Below are 18,155 nucleotides of genomic sequence, written 5' to 3'. Positions count from 1 at the left end.
TTTTTCCCAGCCGGTCTGAGTGCCATTGCGTTTGGCTGAACGAAACAACCGTTTCTATTAGTTTTTTTCTAGTCCTTTTCAGATGTGAAGTAAACCACGGCTTATTGTGAATACTATAGAATGTTAGCCTTGGGATAAACGTGTCAGTAAGCATATTTAATTTATTCTTGAATAACAACCAGTTTTCATGAATAGTGCAAGTGTGAAACATGGATTCATACTGGAAAAAGAAAGGTATTAAAATTTTCCATTATTGCATTGTAATTGCCCTTATCCTAAAGACAAATTTTTTTCACGGATGTGAGCCTGCCAATTTGGTGCTTTAACACTTATTTGCAATGCATTCTGTCGCAGGTGCCCAATGCACCACTGCAAGAACTATTCTCTGCGTTGGTAGTAGGCAGGCGCAGGAGAAGAGCAGCTTTTCTCAGCTTTGAATGTCGCTTCTTTGGCATTGTCTTGTCGGAGCTTTATTTGTCAAAAAGCACTATGTATGCAGAAACCCGTAGGTATTCAGTCTCACTGCGTAACTTGAAAAAAAAAAAACAGAAATGCAATGCAGCACCAAATGCAAAATCTTTTTTCAAAGTTGTTAAAATAGAAATGTCTGCCATCGTACACAGGGAACCAGCGTGTCGTACACTAACAGATCGATCTGTAGATAGTGATGTTGCATACATTTTTTTGAACTGCTTCTCCGAAACTGAGCTTTGGAACTGTTGGCCTACCTGATCTGGTTCGGCCATGGTAGATTCTATTTACACCAGTGCCTTGAAAATCCGATAAATAAGTGGCACACTTCCTTATATGACATTATTACCTCTTTGAATATGCTAACAAATGTTTGATAGGTGTCTAAATACGTTTGAACATTGTTATTAAATGCTTGCCATTCATAAACGACATGTACAGTCACGTTCAATATTTATATATTTATACGAGCTGAAACACGGTGCCCAAGGTCAAAGGGGCCCCAAGAGTGCGCGGTAGTGGTGACTTCCAATAACAATTATTTTAATAGTGCAAGTAAACTAGAATAGTGTTTAGTTCTCCTATGTTTCTCATGTTGGTGCCACTGTGCAGTTTTGGAGCTCCCTAAAACCACATGCCCTATGCAGCTCGTATTGAACATGACTGTATCTTGGACAAATTTTGCAGCACTCCGTTAAGATGAGATGAAAGCTTAACTTGTTCATTTTTCAATAATTCTGCCAATGTGCTGTAAGCTGAGTACAAAAAAATGAGGTCCAATCTTGACTCTTGTTTTATCTTTCGCAGGTCCACCTAAAAAAGTACGGAAAGAACAGAAGACAGAAGCACTCGTTGCGTCCTAATCCATGTCTATACTGCCGTAACACTTTTTTTAAACAGTACTGTACAGATATTTACATTAAGAGGCACCAACTATATATAATAATTATGTTGCTATTTTATTGCATATTGAATAAATGTGTCAGTTTCAGCTGAAATGAAAATGTGAAGCTGTTGTGGAGCTATTGCTGTGGCAGCACTGAGGCTCTATCGGCCCAATATTCCAAGTTGACTGGCCGAAATCAAGTGCTTGGAACACATTCGCCTGGTTCATTAGCGCTCTTGGAGGCGCTCACACTTTTACCATCACCGAGATAGAACGTTACTACTCTGATTACTATGGGCGCATGTTCACGTGGGGCAGGCTTTCTCTGGCTCCAATCAGGAGAGGGCTGTGCATCGACCAAGTTGGAGCACCAGTGGATCAGGTGAGATTTTGAAAGATGCAGACAAGTGTGCACCACTGTCCTGGTTCCTGCTGCGTGGTGACGCTCGCATCATAGTCTGCCTGAGTCATCACAACTGATGCAATGGCAGTGATTTTGCATGAATAGTTGTTGCTGCTGCCATATTCAGTGAAATGTGGCCAGTTGCCTTTGCATTGATTCATGAATCCCTGCAGAAGCGGTTGAGATTCAGAGTGACTTGTGCTCAAGTAAGGACTTTTTTTCAAGCTAGACAGCGATGCTGCTGGCATGGAAGGGCAGTATGCCATTAGTCAACTCAGCACTGATCTTTCAAGTGCCTGTATTTAGTTGTGAATTTTTTTTCACGTTGAAGTTTTAACCCGAGGATCTATCTAATAGCCAAGTTCAGCAAAAATGCATCCTGTTTTTCACATTCCGAGGACATCAGGTCTTTAGTACCAGTCGTTGGCAGTGATTCAATATTCACGAGTGCAAGAGCATCAAAGAAATGTGTAAACAGTCCCCCTCCAGGCCCCAAAGCAAATTTCGATTATATTGACACGTGTACTTGTCTTTATCGGGCGACAAGTTTTGCCGCCTAACAAATGTTATCGCACAGCGCGGGACGCGCCTGCATGTATCCGAAGTTTCTGGAAATTTATCGATGCTTCTATCCGCTGTCTGTTGTCGCCGAACCTTGTGTTATCTGACTTCATCGCTTTACACGAATTGTGTAGAACTTTGTGGAAGGCACGCGGGTCCGAACGATTAGTCTGGAACATTCGACGACTGCTCTATAAAAGCCGATGCGCTTGACCCGCTGATCAGATTTTCGACGATCGCCGACTGTTCGCCGCTATCGTTATGCTTTAAGTGTAGCCTGTTTTGTGGGCACAGGTTCGCCCAATAAAAGCTAGTTTTGTCTTTCACTGTACTCCTACTGTGTTCTTTGACGTCACGACCACGTGACATCTGGTGGAGGTGCTTTACGTTCATGTACCGGGCGCCCCCGACAAGCCGTAATTCAAGCCCGTACCGCAAAGACAACACCAGCACCGTCCCGGAACATCGAGGAAGCCGCCGTCTTCAACAGCTGCCCCCGGAGCACGGACTTTTACCTGAGACCAAGAAGATTGTGTCCAAGGCAACCCCAACGGCAGCCCCAGCGTCCCCCATCTTGCTGCAGCAGCCCAGGGAACCACCGACGTTCCGCGGTTCCACATTTGAGGACCCGGAAAGCTGGCTGGAAGCGTATGAGAGGGTCGCTAAGTTTAACAGCTGGGCAAACGAGGACAAGCTGCGACATGTTTATTTCGCATTGGAGGATGCCGCCAGGACGTGGTTCGAGAATCGCGAAGCCACCTTGACGACGTGGGACCTGTTCCGAAGCAGCTTTCTGCAAACATTTACAAGCGTCGTGCGAAAAGAGCGAGCCCAAGCTCTACTGGAGACCAGAGCGCAGCTGCCGAATGAGACGATCGCTATTTTCACTGAGGAAATGAACCGTCTGTTCCGCCACGCTGACCCGGAAATGTCCGAGGAGAAGAAAGTCCGCCTGCTGATGCGTGGTGTAAAGGAGGAACTTTTCGGCGCAATGATACGAAGCCCACCGACGACCGTAGAAGAGTTCCTTCGCGAAGCCACCAGCATTGAGAGGACACTCGAAATGCGGAACCGGCAATTCAACCGCCGCACGAGCTCGACAAACTACGCCGGAGTTCACTCACTGGCCACCGACGACCTGCGCGAGACCATCAGGGCAGTCGTACGAGAGGAGCTTCAAAGGATCTTCCCCTCATCGCAACCTCAAGTGGCCACAGTCGCCAAAATTGTTAAAGAAGTTCAGCGATCGCTCGGAGTTCCCGAGTTACAACCACAATCATCGCAGCCCCAGCCAGAAGCGATGACCTACGCCGCCGTCGCCCGCCGTCAAGGCCCCCCTCCACGACCGCGCCAGGGCCCTGCAACGCCGCAATTCCGTCGACCACCGCCGCCGCCGCCAGCACGCCCATCCGTCGCCCAGCACAGCTGCCCGAGAAAGACAGACATTTGGCGAGCCCCCGACCACCGCCCGCTCTGCTATCACTGCGGAGAAGCCGGCCATGTGTATCGCCGATGCCCTTACCGCGACTTGGGACTGAGAGGGTTCGCCGTCAACGCGCCGCGTCCACAGCTTGGAGAGCGCCCACGTAACATCGCCGACTACCTCGCCGCTACTCAATGGAGCCTTCGACGACCGTCCCGCTCGCCGTCACCAGGCCGCTACCTGTCGCCGCGGTGCCGACCATACACCGGCCCAGCCCGGGGCCGCTCTGCGAGTCCATATCCGGAAAACTAAAAGCAGCAACCGATGGAGGTGCGGTTGCTGTTCGTCGAACTGACGAAGATCCTCCGCCGCCGACGAAGACGACGAAGAAACCATCTCGACGACCTAATGACGACACGCCGCCGTCTCGAAGAAGTCGGGAAGCCAAGACTACACCGACGAAAGACGACTTGACGACGCGTCGTTCCAGCTTCAGTTCAACACGACGCAGCCGTGATCCGACGCCAAGACCAAACTGCAACGCCAGACAAAGAACCACCGACCTCGACGTGCTTCTCGACGGCCACGCAGTCACTGCCTTAGTCGACACAGGGACCGATTACTCCGTAATGAGTGGACACATCGCCGCCCAGTTGAAGAAGGTTAAGACTGCATGGGAGGGTCCCCAAATTCGGACCGCTGGAGGACACCTCATTACGCCAACTGGAATCTGAAAGGCAAGAATTACCGTTCATGACCGGACTTACCCTGCCACCTTTGTTATCCTGCAACAGTGTTCGCGAGACGTCATTCTCGGCATGGACTTCCTGAACCAACACGGCGCAATCATTGACCTGAAGTCGAAGTCCATAACGCTGTCGGAAGATCGAGCGATACCACCGGAGAGCTCTATTAGTCACTGTGCCTTAAGTGTGCTTGAAAGTCAAGTCAGCTTCCCGCCTCGCTCCAGCATTGTCATTTCCGTAGGCACCAAAACGCCTGCCGACGTAGAAGGCGTCATCGAGGGTGACCAACGTCTACTGCTAGACCGTGAAATTTGCGTCGCAAGAGGGATCGCTCGACTGCATGGAGGGAAAACGGAAGTTTTGCTGACAAACTTCAGCCAGGAGTTCAAGCGCATCAACAAGGGCACGACGATCGCGTACATCGAGGAAATTCTGGAAACCAGTAATGCGTTTGTCCTCTCGGATTCCGCCGCATCTACCCCGACGACCATGGTTCCCGAACCAGACTACGACATTAACCCAAATCTCTCCGTGATTAAGCAACAGCAGCTCAAAAGTCTGCTCCAACGATACAAAGGCTGCTTTTCGACGTCTTCGAGGATTCGACAAACACCAGTCGCCAAGCATCGCATAATAACCGAGGAAAGCGCTCGACCACTCCGCCAGAGCCCTTACCGAGTTTCGCCGCGAGAACGTGAAGCTATAAGACAACAAGTCGACGAAATGCTGCGCGACGACATCATCCAGCCGTCGAAAAGCCCGTGGGCGTCCCCTGTTGTCTTGGTGAAGAAAAAGGACGGCACCTTACGTTTCTGCGTCGATTACTGTCGACTGAACAAAATCACAAAGAAGGATGTATACCCCCTACCACGGATAGATGACGCATTAGATCGGCTCTGCAACGCAAAATACTTCTCGTCGATGGATCTCAAGTCTGGCTACTGGCAAATAGAAGTCGACGAGAGAGATCGCGAAAAGACCGCCTTCATCACGCCAGACGGCCTCTACGAGTTCAAGGTCATGCCATTCGGACTCTGCTCGGCGCCTGCAACATTCCAGCGCGTCATGGACACGGTGTTAGCAGGATTGAAGTGGCAGACATGTCTTGTTTACTTGGATGACGTCGTCGTCTTCGCCGAAAATTTCGACGATCACCTTAGGCGGCTTGCGACAGTACTAGAGGCCATCAAGTCATCAGGGCTCACTCTGAAGCCAGAAAAGTGCCGCTTCGCTTACAATGAGCTTCTGTTCCTAGGCCATGTCATCAGCAAGTCTGGAGTTCGCCCCGACCCGCAGAAGACAGCTGCCATTGCAAAGTTCCCGCAGCCCATCGACAAGAAGGCAGTATGTAGATTTCTTGGCATGTGTGCCTACTACAGGCGATTTGTCAAGGACTTTTCACGTATCGCTGAGCCGCTGACACAGCTAACTAAATGTGACGTCGAGTTCAAGTGGGAAACGCCGCAGGCCGACGCATTTCAAGAACTCAAACGACGCATGCAGTCGCCGTCCGTACTTGCGCACTTCGACGAGCACGCCGATACCGAAATCCACACAGACGCCAGTAGCCTAGGCCTCGGTGCCGTGCTAGTCCAGAGAAAAGATGGTCATGAACACGTGATAGCTTACGCTAGCCGGTCGTTGTCAAAAGCGGAAGGCAATTATTCTACAACCGAAAAGGAATGCCTCGCCATCGTTTGGGCTACAGCGAAATTTCGCCCGTACCTATATGGCAGGCCATTCAAAGTCGTCAGCGACCATCACGCTTTGTGTTGGCTAGCGAATTTAAAGTATCCTTCAGGGCGGCTGGCGCGGTGGAGCCTAAGACTGCAAGAATATGATATCACTGTAACCTATAAGTCCGGACGAAAACACTCTGATGCCGATTGCCTATCACGCGCCCCCATTGACTCGCCGCCGCAAGATGACGAAGATGACGACGCCTTCCTCGGCATTTTAAGCGCAGAAGACTTCGCTGAACAGCAGCGAGCAGACCCTGAATTGAAAAACCTCATCGAGTATTTGGAAGGGCACACCGACGTTGTCCCTAGGGCATTTAAGCAAAGGTTATCTTCGTTCTCGCTTCAAAACAACCTACTCGTAAAGAAGAACTTCTCACCAGTGCGCGCCAACTACCTTCTTGTTGTCCCGTCAGGACTGCGTCCAGAAGTATTGCACGCCCTACACGACGATCCAACCGCTGGGCACCTTGGATTCTCCCGGATGCTGTCGAGAATACAGGAAAGGTATTATTGGCCGCGCCTGACCGCCGACGTCGCCCGTTATGTCAGAACATGCCGAGACTGTCAGCGACGCAAGACACCACCGACAAGACCAGCCGGATTACTACAGCCAATCGAGCCTCCTTGCCGTCCATTCCAGCAGATCGGGATGGACTTGTTGGGACCCTTTCCGACGTCAACAACCGGAAATAAGTGGATCGTCGTGGCGACGGACTACCTCACCCGCTTCGCTGAAACTAAAGCACTGACGAAAGGTAGCGCCACGGAAGTAGCGAAATTTTTTGTCGAAAACATCCTGCTGCGACATGGCGCCCCAGAAGTCCTCCTCACCGACAGAGGAACGGCCTTTACAGCGGAGCTCACCCAGGCCATTCTGCAATACAGTCAGACAAGGCACAGGAGGACAACTGCCTACCACCCACAGACGAATGGTCTTACGGAGCGGCTGAATAAGACCCTCGCCGACATGCTAGCAATGTACGTCGACGTCGAACACAAGACGTGGGATGCGGTCCTGCCGTACGTAACATTCGCTTACAACACGGCGGTGCAAGAAACAACACAGATCACGCCGTTCAAGTTGGTTTACGGCAGGAACCCGTCGACGACGCTCGACGCCATGCTGCCCCACGTCACTGACGAAGAGAATCTTGACGTCGCTACCTATCTCCAGCGCGCAGAAGAAGCCCGACAGCTCGCTCGCCTGCGAATCAAGAACCAGCAGAGGACCGACAGCCGACACTACAACCTCCGACGACGCTTCGTCGAGTACCAGCCCGGCGACCGTGTTTGGGTATGGACCCCGATACGCCGACGAGGACTGAGTGAGAAACTATTGCGACGCTATTTCGGACCCTACAAAGTCATCCGACGTATTGGCGCACTGGACTATGAGGTAGTGCCAGACGGCATTTCGCATTCACAGCGACGTCGCGCACGACCTGAAGTGGTCCACCTGGTGGGTCTTAAACCATTTTACGGACGCTAACGAACTTTCCTTATTTTGTTTTTTTTTTCTTTGCTATGAGTGCTTATTTATTACTTTCGTTTGTTTGCAGCATCGGGTCGATGCTTTTTAAGAGGGGGGTATTGACACGTGTACTTGTTTTTATCGGGCGACAAGTTTTGTCGCCTAACAAATGTTATCGCACAGCGCGGGACGCGCCTGCATGTATCCGAAGTTTCTGGAAATTTATCGATGCTTCTATCCGCTGTCTGTTGTCGCCGAACCTTGTGTTATCAGATTTCATCGCTTTACACGAATGGTGTAGAACTTTGTGGAAGGCACGCGGGTCCGAACGATTAGTCTGGAACATTCGACGACTGCTCTATAAAAGCCGATGCGCTTGGCCCGCTGATCAGATTTTCGACGATCGCCGACTGTGTTCGCCGCTATCGTTGTGTAGCCTGTTTTGTGGGCACAGGTTCGCCCAATAAAAGCTAGTTTTGTCTTTCACAGTACTCCTACTGTGTTCTTTGACGTCACGACCACGTGACAATATGCTGGAATTTGTTACATGCCCTCTAGGAAGCATTCTGCTGCAAGAATTTTTCAAATTGGTTCATCAGTAGCTGAGATAGAAATATTTCAATGCCGTGAACCCATGATTTCAGGAGGCGAGGGCCACTGCCAAGAGAGAAACTGTCTCCATTAGTCAAGCCTCCGCAAGCCATCCCTGCCTTCTCCCTTACCAGAGTGCAAGGATCGCGTGACGCATACGTCACAGGCCCCGCATTCACTTTTTTTCCTCACTTGGCGCACTTCTGCTGACGACGTCGCACGCAAGCTGTGGCCTTTCTCTTGCTTCGCGCAGCACACAATTTTGCGCGCTGTACACGAGAACACCTGACTAGCGGTATAAGTCAGTGCTACGTGAATACAGTACTGAGGCAGACACAAGCGGTTCATAGAGTGTGATCGTGTGCTGGAACACGGTATAAAACAGTGCAGCAACATCAAACCGGTTTTGCAGAAAAACCGGCTATCTGGTTATTCGATTTGCCGGTTATTTGAATGCAGCGGTGGCGTAGAGGTAGAACACCCGCCTCGCGTGCAAGAGGTCCGTGGTTCGAATCCCGGTGCCGGCAATTTTCCACCGGATTAAAAAAAACCGCGTGTTGATAAAATTGCACAAACAGGCCTGGAGTGTGGCCTGATCCCGGTGACCAGAACCGGTAACGCACTCCCTCACCAGAGCAGGATTGGCCACCCTGGTGCAGTACTTGGCCACAACCTCCAATATGAGCACAACAATGAAACTGGTACATAAGAAAGAAACTGGTACTTAAGAAGCCGATCAATGAGTTAGCGGTAAGAGGGAAAATAGATGAATTCCAGATCAAGCTACAGAAGAGGTATTCGGCTTTAACTCAGGAAGAGAACCTTAGTGTTGAAGCAATGAACGACAATCTTGTGGGCATCATTAAGGAGTGTGCAATGGAAGTCGGTGGTAACTCCGTTAGGCAGGATACCAGCAAACTATCGCAGGAGACGAAAGATCTGATCAAGAACCGCCAATGTATGAAAGCATCTAACCCTACAGCTAGAATAGAACTGGCAGAACTTTCGAAGTTAATCAACAAGCGTAAGACAGCTGACATAAGGAAGTATAACATGAATAGAATTGAACATGCTCTCAGGAACGGAGGAAGCCTAAAAACAGTGAAGAAACTAGGAATTGGCAAGAATCAGATGTATGCGTTAAGAGACAAAGCCGGCAATATCATTACTAATATGGGTGAGATGGTTCAAGTGACTGAGGAGTTCTGTAGGGATTTATACAATACCAGTAGCACCCACGACGATAATGTAAGAAAATATAGTCCAGAGGAATTCGAAATCCGAAAGATAACGCCGGAAGAAGTAAAGAAAGCCTTGGGAGATATGCAAAGGGTGGATCAGGTAAGATCAGCAGCTGGGGAGGATCAGGTAACAGCAGATTTGTTAAAGTATGGTGTACAGATTGTTCTAGAGAAATTGGCCACCCTGTATACGCAATGCCTCATGACCTCGAGCGTACCGGAATCTTGGAAGAACGCTAACATAATCCTAATCCATAAGAAAGGGGACGCCAAGGACTTGAAAAATTATAGACCGATCAGCTTACTGTCCGTTGCCTACAAACTATTTACTAAGGTAATTGCAAATAGAATCAGGAGCACCTTAGACTTCTGTCAAGCAAAGGACCAGGCAGGATTCCGTAAAGGCTACTCAACGATAGATCATATTCACACTATCAATCAGATGATAGAGAAATGTGCGGAATATAAGCAACCCCTATATATAGCTTTCATTGATTACGAGAAAGCGTTTGATTCAGTCGAAACCTCAGCAGTCATGGAGGCCTTACGGAATCAGGGTGTAGACGAGCCGTATGTAAAAATACTGAAAGATATCTATAGCGGCTCCACAGCCACCGTAGTCCTCCATAAAGCAAGCAACAAAATCCCAATAAAGAAAGGCGTCTGGCAGGGAGATACGATATCTCCCATGCTATTCACAGCATGTTTACAGGAGGTATTCAAAGACCTGGATTGGGAAGAATTGGGGATAAAAAGTTAATGGAGAATACCTTAGTAACTTGCGATTCGCTGATGATATTGCCTTGCTTAGTAACTCAGGGGACCAATTGCAATGCATGCTCACTGACCTGGAGAGGCAAAGCAGAAGAGTGGGTCTAAAAATTAATCTGCAGAAAACTAAAGTAATGTTTTAACAGTCTCGGAAGAGAACAGCAATTTACAATAGGCAGCGAGGCACTGGAAGTCGTCAGGGAATACATCTACTTAGGGCAGGTAGTGATGGCGGATCCGGATCATGAGACGGAAATAATCAGAAGAATAAGAATGGGCTGGGGGGCATTTGGCAGGCATTCTCAGATCATGAACAGCAGGTTGCCATTATCCCTCAAGAGAAAAGTATATAATAGCTGTGTCTTACCAGTACTCACCTACGGGGCAGAAACCTGCAGGCTTGCGAAAAGGGTTCTACTCGATGACGCAACGAGCTATGGAAAGAAGAATGATAGGTGTAACGTTAAAGGATAAGAAAACAGATTGGGTGAGGGAACAAACGCGAGTTAATGACATCTTAGTTGAAATCAAGAAAAAGAAATGGGCATGGGCAGGGCATGTAATGAGGTGGGAAGATAACCGATGGTCATTGAGGGTTACGGACAGGATCCCAAGGGAAGGGAAGCGTAGCAGGGGGCGGCAGAAAGTTAGGTGGACGGATGAGATTAAGAAGTTTGCAGGCACGGCATGGCCACAATTAGTACATGACCGGGGTTGTTGGAGAAGTATGGGAGAGGCCTTTGCCCTGCAGTGGGCGTAACCAGGCTGATGATGATGATGATGATGATGAATTTGAAAGCCAGATAACCGGAGTGGTTGGCTGTTTAGGTAATAGTATCCGGATAGCTGGGTGTTTGTTCTGTACTTGTATCGAAATTACCTCCCTTTCTTATATTTGTAGTTATTTTTGCAACCCCCTCTTGCTAACATCGTGCTCCGGATCCCAATCTCCCTCCGGAGTTTTCTGGAGGCAGCAGAGCCCCCCCATCTCTGCTGGGGGCTCTGCTGTCTTTTAGTGAACGTCAACACCAGTGCGTTGCTTCTTGTCTCTTACCTGCACGTGCCTCCGGGACCTTTCTTGCATGGCGAGGTGTAGGAGTCGTCTGAGAGAAAGGGTATCATTTACATGGACAAGTGGCTGTTTTAATTGCCTGTGGATTTCCCTCAAAATGCTTCTTTGGTGACTTGGGTAACACAACCGCAGTCAGCGTGGCTGCTTTAAGTGTGCTGGCTGCCTGAATGCAAGAAAAAGAAATTGGGTGAATGTCAACACCACTGCCACTGCTTCTTGCCTGCTACCTGCACGTGCCTTCGCGGCATCTTTTTTGGGACGGCGAGGTATAGGAGTCGTCTGAGAGAATTAGTATTGTTTACATTGAGAAGTGGCTGTTTTCCTTGCCTGTGGCATTCGCTCAAAAGCTTCATATTGGCGACTTGGGTAACACACCCGCAGTCAACGTGGCTGCTTTAAGTGTGCTGGCTGCCTAAACGTAAAAAAAAAGAAATAAATTGGTTGAATGTCAACACCAGTGCCATTGCTTCTTGCCTCCTACGTGCACGTGCCTCCCTGCCATCTTTTTTGGTGGAGTCTGCAGAGGTGAAATGGCATGGCGAGGTATAGGAGTCATGTGAGAGAAAGAGTATCATTTACATGGAGAAGTGGCTGTCTAAAGTGCCTGTAGATTCCCCTCAACATGTTTCTTTGGCGACTTGGGTAACACACCCGAAGTTAAGGTGGCTGTTTGAGGTGTGCTGGTTGCCTAAATGTACGAACAAGAAAGGAATTGGGTGAATGCAAACACTAGTGCATTGCTTCTTGCCTCCTACCTGCACGTGCCTCCATGGCATCTTTTTTGGTGGAGTCTGCAGAGGTGAAATGGCATGGTGAGGTGTAGAAGTCATCTGAGAGAAAGAGTATCGTATACAGGGAGAAGTGGCTGTCTTAGGTGCTTGTAGATTCCCCTCAAAATGTTTCTGGGACTTGGGTAACACAGCCGACGTTAAGGTGGCTGTTTTGAGGTGAGCTGGCTGCCTTAATGTGAGAAAAAGAAAGGAATTGGGTGAATGCCAACACTAGCGCATTGCTTCTTGCCTCCTACCTGCAGGTGCCTCCGTGGCATCTTTTTTGGTGGAGTCTGCAGAGGTGAAATGGCATGGTGAGGTGTAGAAGTCATCTGAGAGAAAGAGTATCATTTTCATGCAGAAGTGGCTGTCTAAGGTGCCTGTAGATTCCCCTAAAAATGTTTTGTTGGCGACTTGGGTAACACACTCGACGTTAAGGTGGCTGTTTGAGGTGTGCTGGCTGCCTAAATATAATAAGAAAGCAGAGGCGTAGCAACAGGGGGGGGGGGTCATATATGCCCGAAGACACCCCTCTTTCCGCCGGCTTGACTGGGCGCAAATTCCTAAGAATGTTCCGGTACCCAGTAGCCCGAGCTCATGCACCCGAGCGTTGCGCCGCAGAATTGTCGGCTGCAGCTCTATCAACACCCCACGAAATAATTGTATGAATGTGCGGGCTAACAAATTTAATTCGCGAAATGGTCGCTAAACTATTCGCCTTAGCGGAACGTTTCATGTGGGGTGCGCTCGTGCTGTGCGTTCACACCTGCCTGTAGAGTGGTCTCCATGTCGCCAAGATTGCCGGTGGTCACCCAGAGGGTGATGTCATCGGCGTAGAAAGCATGAGACAGAGCTGGGATAGCTCGTAAAGCACGTGCCAGCGGGAAGAGGGTGATGTTGAACAGAAGAGGGGACAAGACAGAGCATTGGGGGGTACCCTTGTTGCCAAGGGAGAAGGAAGGAGAAGAAAGTGGGCCGTATGAGATTTCGGCTGTGCGGTGGGCGAGGAACGCAGTGACGTAAGCATGGACACGGGGTCCGACATGGAGGGAGGAGAGAGCGTCCAGGATGGCGGTGTGGCGTACATTGTCGAATGCTTTAGTAAGATCCAGCGCCAGGATAGCTCGAGTGCGTTTGTGGTGGGAGGGGTGTAGGACATCCTCGGAAAGTTGGAGCATGACATCCTGGGTGGACAGCTGGGGACGAAAACCGAACATGGAGTCCGGATAAAAGTCATGATCATTCAGATAGGTCTGGAGGCGGGCCAGGATGACATGCTCGAACAGCTTGCCGAGACAGGAGGTGAGAGAGATGGGGCGGAGGTTTTCGAGGGCAATAGGTTTGCCGGGTTTGGGGATGAATGAGACACGTGCATGGGTCCAGGAGGATGGAAGAGTGCCAGCCTGCCAATGTGTATTGAGGAGATCAGTAAGGGCTTCGAGGGAGGGGGTGTCTAGGTTGCGGAGTACCTTGTTGGTGATGCGGTCTGCCCCCGGGGCCGAGGTGGTGCGGAGTGTGAGTAGCGCCGCACGAACCTCGCCCACGGAGATGTCTGCCTCAAGGTCAGGGTTTGGGGAGCCGGAGTAGGTGGGAAGCGGAGTAGGTAGGTCGGTGCAGAGGTAGTGGTCCCGGAGAGCCGCCAGGAAGTCAGTATCAGTGAGTGGGGAGGAATGAAGGAGATGGGAGATATCCTTGCGCTGGGAAGCTTTAGTGTGTGTAGGGTCTAGCAGCACCCTGAGAAGCGACCACGTGTCGCGGAGGCCCAGGTTGCCTGCCATGCGGTCGCAGGTCTGGCCCCACTGTTGTCTAACGAGAGAGGCGCCGTACTCCTCCATGTCCAACGCGAGTCGGGCCAAACGGAGGCGCAGGCGGCGATTGTACTTCTGAGCCTGCCACCGGCGGTGGACAGCGTGATAGGCCTCCCAAAGGTGCAGCAGACGGCTGTCTGCCGTAGTGGAGTGTGATGCTGTAGGGAGCGTGGATGTGGCAGTGTGGACGTCCGCCAAAAGGGTCTCGGTCCAGGCAGAGATCGGTGATAGGAGCAGAGGAGGAAGTAGAGAGACGAGTGGAGCGAAAGCGGTCCCAGTCGACTATCTGGGTGAGACGAGTAGAGGCGCGAGCAAGGGAGGGGAGTGGGAAAGTTGTACAGAGGACGTAGTGATCGCTACCGAGGAATACCCCTGTATTAGTCCAGGTCGGATTGGCGACATTTTTGGCGAGGGTAAGGTCCGGATTGGTGTCTCGTTGAACACTAGATCCGATCCTGGTGGGGCAAGCGAAGTCATTAAGGACCGAAAGGCACCCGTTGTGGATGAAAGTCCAGAGTGAGTGGCGTTTGCGAGTGTTCTGGGGGTAGCCCCAGCTGGTATGTGGGGCATTGAAGTCGCCAAGAACGACCAGGGCATTGCGGCCAGCGCAGGAGAGCGCTCGGCGGAGGACGAGGAGGAGAGGAGCTGAAGGGGCTTTGGGAGGGCTTGTAGGGGTTGAAGGACGGACGCCGGGATGATAACCAAACTTGGGAGTATTTATTTTACATTATTTACAAGGAGGTGAGAGTCAAGTAACATTCGTGCAGTCATTACGGGCCGGCAGCAACTCGGACGCTGCGGCCCGCGGCAAGAAGTTCGAGAGAGGTGAATCAGGGAATCAGGGAATGTTCTGGTCTCTCTAGAAGGCTTCTTATAAACCCTTCGAGCACTGTAAGTCCCGTCATGTTTGACCAATGGGAGAGTCCGCTCCGATGACGCCACTTTCAGCCAATGGTAGGCGCCCGTGCGACGGTGTCATACCCGGCGAAGAGAGTCGGCGCCTGGTCCTCCTCCCTTGATCACTCGATCCCCCTGCGCTCTTGCCTCGCAGAATTGCAATCCACTTCTTCTAAAGTGGAGAAGGAGGGGGGCGCTCATGCTCCATTGTACAAGGGCCCACCTGCTCCCGGTGGCTCGGCTCCGCAGTGGTGGCAAATGCCTTCTTCAAAGGCGAAAGGGGATGATTGGGCTTCATTGTCCGAGGCCCCCGTCTAATCCCGACGGCGCACGACCTGGGGGCCGCAAACTCGTTTGCGCTTGTCTGGTGCTCCTCTGGAATGTGCTTTCCTGCTTCTGCATTCCTCAATTAGCTGTGCTGCGTTTCGAAGTGGTTTGGGGAACTCGAAGTAATCGCAGGAAACAGCTCCATATCTAACAGGCTGTACACATTGAGAACAAAGAGGCTTGTCTCAGTGCTACGGCGAGGAAGGATTTCAAGGAGGAGATGGGCACAGTCCGAAACGTCCAACTGGTGCTGCACGGCAGCAAGGTTGCGCTGCACCAGTGTGGCAACGTTTGGGCGGACCTCAGAAGAAGGATGGAAGGAGGTGTAGTCGCGCAGTTTCACGGGGGTTAGGGGTTCCTGGAGTGCTAGGACGGAGGGGAGAGTGTCGGGAGGGATGTTCTGGAGGTGGAGCTGCAGGGTGTTCCGCTTGCTGCGGAACCCCCGACAGTTCCACTGCCAGAAATTAAGGCGCGTGGGGTGTCTGGCCATGATGGATGGCGGAGTCCCCCGACAGAGTTGGGGTAGGTGCCGGGGTGAGTGGGACAGGGAGCGACAGGTGTGCGACGGTGGCCTCAGTCGCGCTTTGGCGGGTCTCTAAGGCCGCGACCCTGGTGTCTAGGGCGGTAAGGTGGGTTTCGATGGCGGCCACACGGGTGTCGATACTGGCGACGCGCTCCTCAAGTCGCGCAAAGCGGGCCATGACGCGCTTCTCAAACGCCTCCAAGAAGGAGGTTGTCTGGCGAATCACGTCGCGCTCGGGCGCGACGGGGTCGGAGGAAGGTGATCGGCGTTTGAGCGGGGGACTGCGGTTGGGAGAGGCGGCGCGCGATGATGCAGCAGAGGATGCCGTATTCATCGGCTGCTCAGCTAGCGACGGCGGCTGTGGAGGTGCGGGAGCTGGGGAAGTAGGAGGAGGAGCGGGGGAGGACAGACGCACTAGCGCGGCCTGCAGCTGGCGCGACAGCTCCTGAATTTGTAGCTGCTGGGCAGCGATAGTGGCCTCGAGGGCCGCGGTTTGGGGGCCCGACGTGTGAGGCTGCGGTTTCCAGCTTACCGGTGATGTGGTGGTGGTGGCGAGGGCGGTGGACGCCTCGGACCTAGGCAGAGGCGGGAAGGAGACGGAGCGGTGGCGGCTGGCAGACGTGGCACCACGGGAGACAGAGTGGCGGCGGGGACGGGAAGGCCGGGAGGTGTTGAGGATGGGCGCGGTGGGTGGCGCTGGTGTAGGAGGCTGGTGCTTGGAGGTGGCCGGGGGCGATGACGGGCCGTTCCGCTCGAACCGGAGCCCGCACGAGCGCGAGCCCGTGACGTGGGCTCCCTTGCACAGGATGCAGCAGGGGACGCAGACCGGGGGCTCGACTGGCTTGTGGGCCTGGCCGCAGCGGTGACAGAGGGCGGACTTGGGCTTGGTGCATACATCCGCTCGGTGGCCAGGAGCCCAGCAGTTCGTGCAGGCTTCGGCTCTCGGGCGGAACGGGTGGCAGCGGTAGACCCCGCAGTTGAAGACGATGGTGGAGGGAAGAGTAGAAGTGCCGACGAAGGTGATGAGAATGGATTGGGAGCGCCCCATCTGGCGTGCGTCAGCGATGGCGTAGGGGGTGTTAACGTTCATTGACTGGAGGTCTTGGACGATCTCGTCCTGGGTTTGGGAGTTCACTGCGTTGTATATGATGCCGCGGAGGGCGTTGTCGGGTGCGGCCATGTAGGCACGCAGGGAGTAAGATATGGCACCCAGGCGGAGTTCCGAGACTCGGAGGTAGAGGCGAGCGCGCGGCTCGGATGGGGTGCTGACAGTAAGGGAGTTGTTGTACGGATTTATCCGTACACGGTCGGCGGTGCGTGCGCTGGCGTAGTCGATGGTCGCACGAGTGCAAAGGATTTGGAGCAGGGCTCCGTTAGTGGTTGTGCGGAGGTCAAGCCCTCCTCCCGGTCTGTAGACGATCTTGAAGTCCTCCGCTGGGAGGCGAGGTAGGGGAGCGTGACGACGGAGAGTGGTAGCGCAGGCAGTCTTGGATGGTGGCGAGGCAGGCGGTGGCGAGACGACGGGCTGTTGGGCCGCGGCTGCACGGTGTGCTTTCACGGCACGGACCCAGCGTGAGTCAGCATCAAGCTCGGCAGGGCTGATGGAGGTGTCTGCGACTTGATATTCCATGTCGGCGTGTGAGCTGTATCGACGTAGGCGGCGAAATCGGGCGGCGTCGACAGCAGGCGTTGCGCGGAACGCAGCTCCCGCGTAGGGAGAGTCCGCTTCAAAAAGGTGGTCGGTGGGAAACGGCGAGAAGGCCGCTTCCCATATGACTCCCGACGATAGCGGCCCGGGCAAGGGCGGTCGGTGAAGGTCGCGTCGTCTCGGTGGTTACGGAGCGCGCTGACGACACGTCCGTTCACCTCGGCTGTCTCGGAGCGACTCCCCGCGCGCCCGGCGCTCGCGTTTACGGTGAAGCATTCGTTGAGAGCGACGTTGCCTAAGTGGGGCTGTCAAAAGTCGCGAATGGGAGTCTCTGGATCGTCTTCAGACTCGGTTCGGCCAAAGAGTTTGGAGGCGTATGACTTGACAGGCTATAGTCGCGGGCCCGGCGCGATGTCCTGCTCGCTTTTACTTCCGCTCTCCCGCTCGCTCCGAGAAGCCGCTGCGAAACCTGCCGTTATGTTTCACGCTTTTCTTCTTACCGATGAAAGTTTCAATAAACTGTTGTTGTGTGATTTCATGTCACAAGTACAGTGTCTGTATCAGCTGCACAGAATTTTTTTTTAAAAAGGTGAATTTTGTAAGGATATTTCCCGATCGAGATTCTATGAAGTTATGTCGTTTTCTGATTACTAGGAACTCGGTAGCGCGAAAAGTATGGCAGATAAGTAATAACCATATCCTTAATAATCCCGTAATTAGTACTTATGGAGGAAGCACTTCAATTCGAGAATTGAGGACTCAAAGTCATATTATTAACTCAACAAAAACTTAAACAAAATCGTT

General features: G+C 52.1%; 1 protein-coding gene across 1 annotated transcript in view; it reads left to right on the top strand.

Annotated features, from left to right (window-relative positions):
- Positions 1-1,492, top strand: part of Vps20 (vacuolar protein sorting 20) — a 57,860-nt gene extending 56,368 nt beyond the window's left edge. The window contains exon 7 of the mRNA XM_070523083.1: positions 1,279-1,492. Coding sequence (XP_070379184.1) covers positions 1,279-1,334 — 56 coding nt within the window. The 3' untranslated portion in view covers positions 1,335-1,492. The remainder of the gene's footprint in view (positions 1-1,278) is intronic.
- The last annotated feature ends 16,663 nt before the right edge of the window (positions 1,493-18,155 follow it).

This window comes from Dermacentor albipictus, chromosome 8 (genome assembly GCF_038994185.2).
Source record: "Dermacentor albipictus isolate Rhodes 1998 colony chromosome 8, USDA_Dalb.pri_finalv2, whole genome shotgun sequence".
Lineage (NCBI taxonomy): Eukaryota > Metazoa > Arthropoda > Arachnida > Ixodida > Ixodidae > Dermacentor > Dermacentor albipictus.
This window is presented reverse-complemented; position numbering and strand designations above follow the sequence as displayed.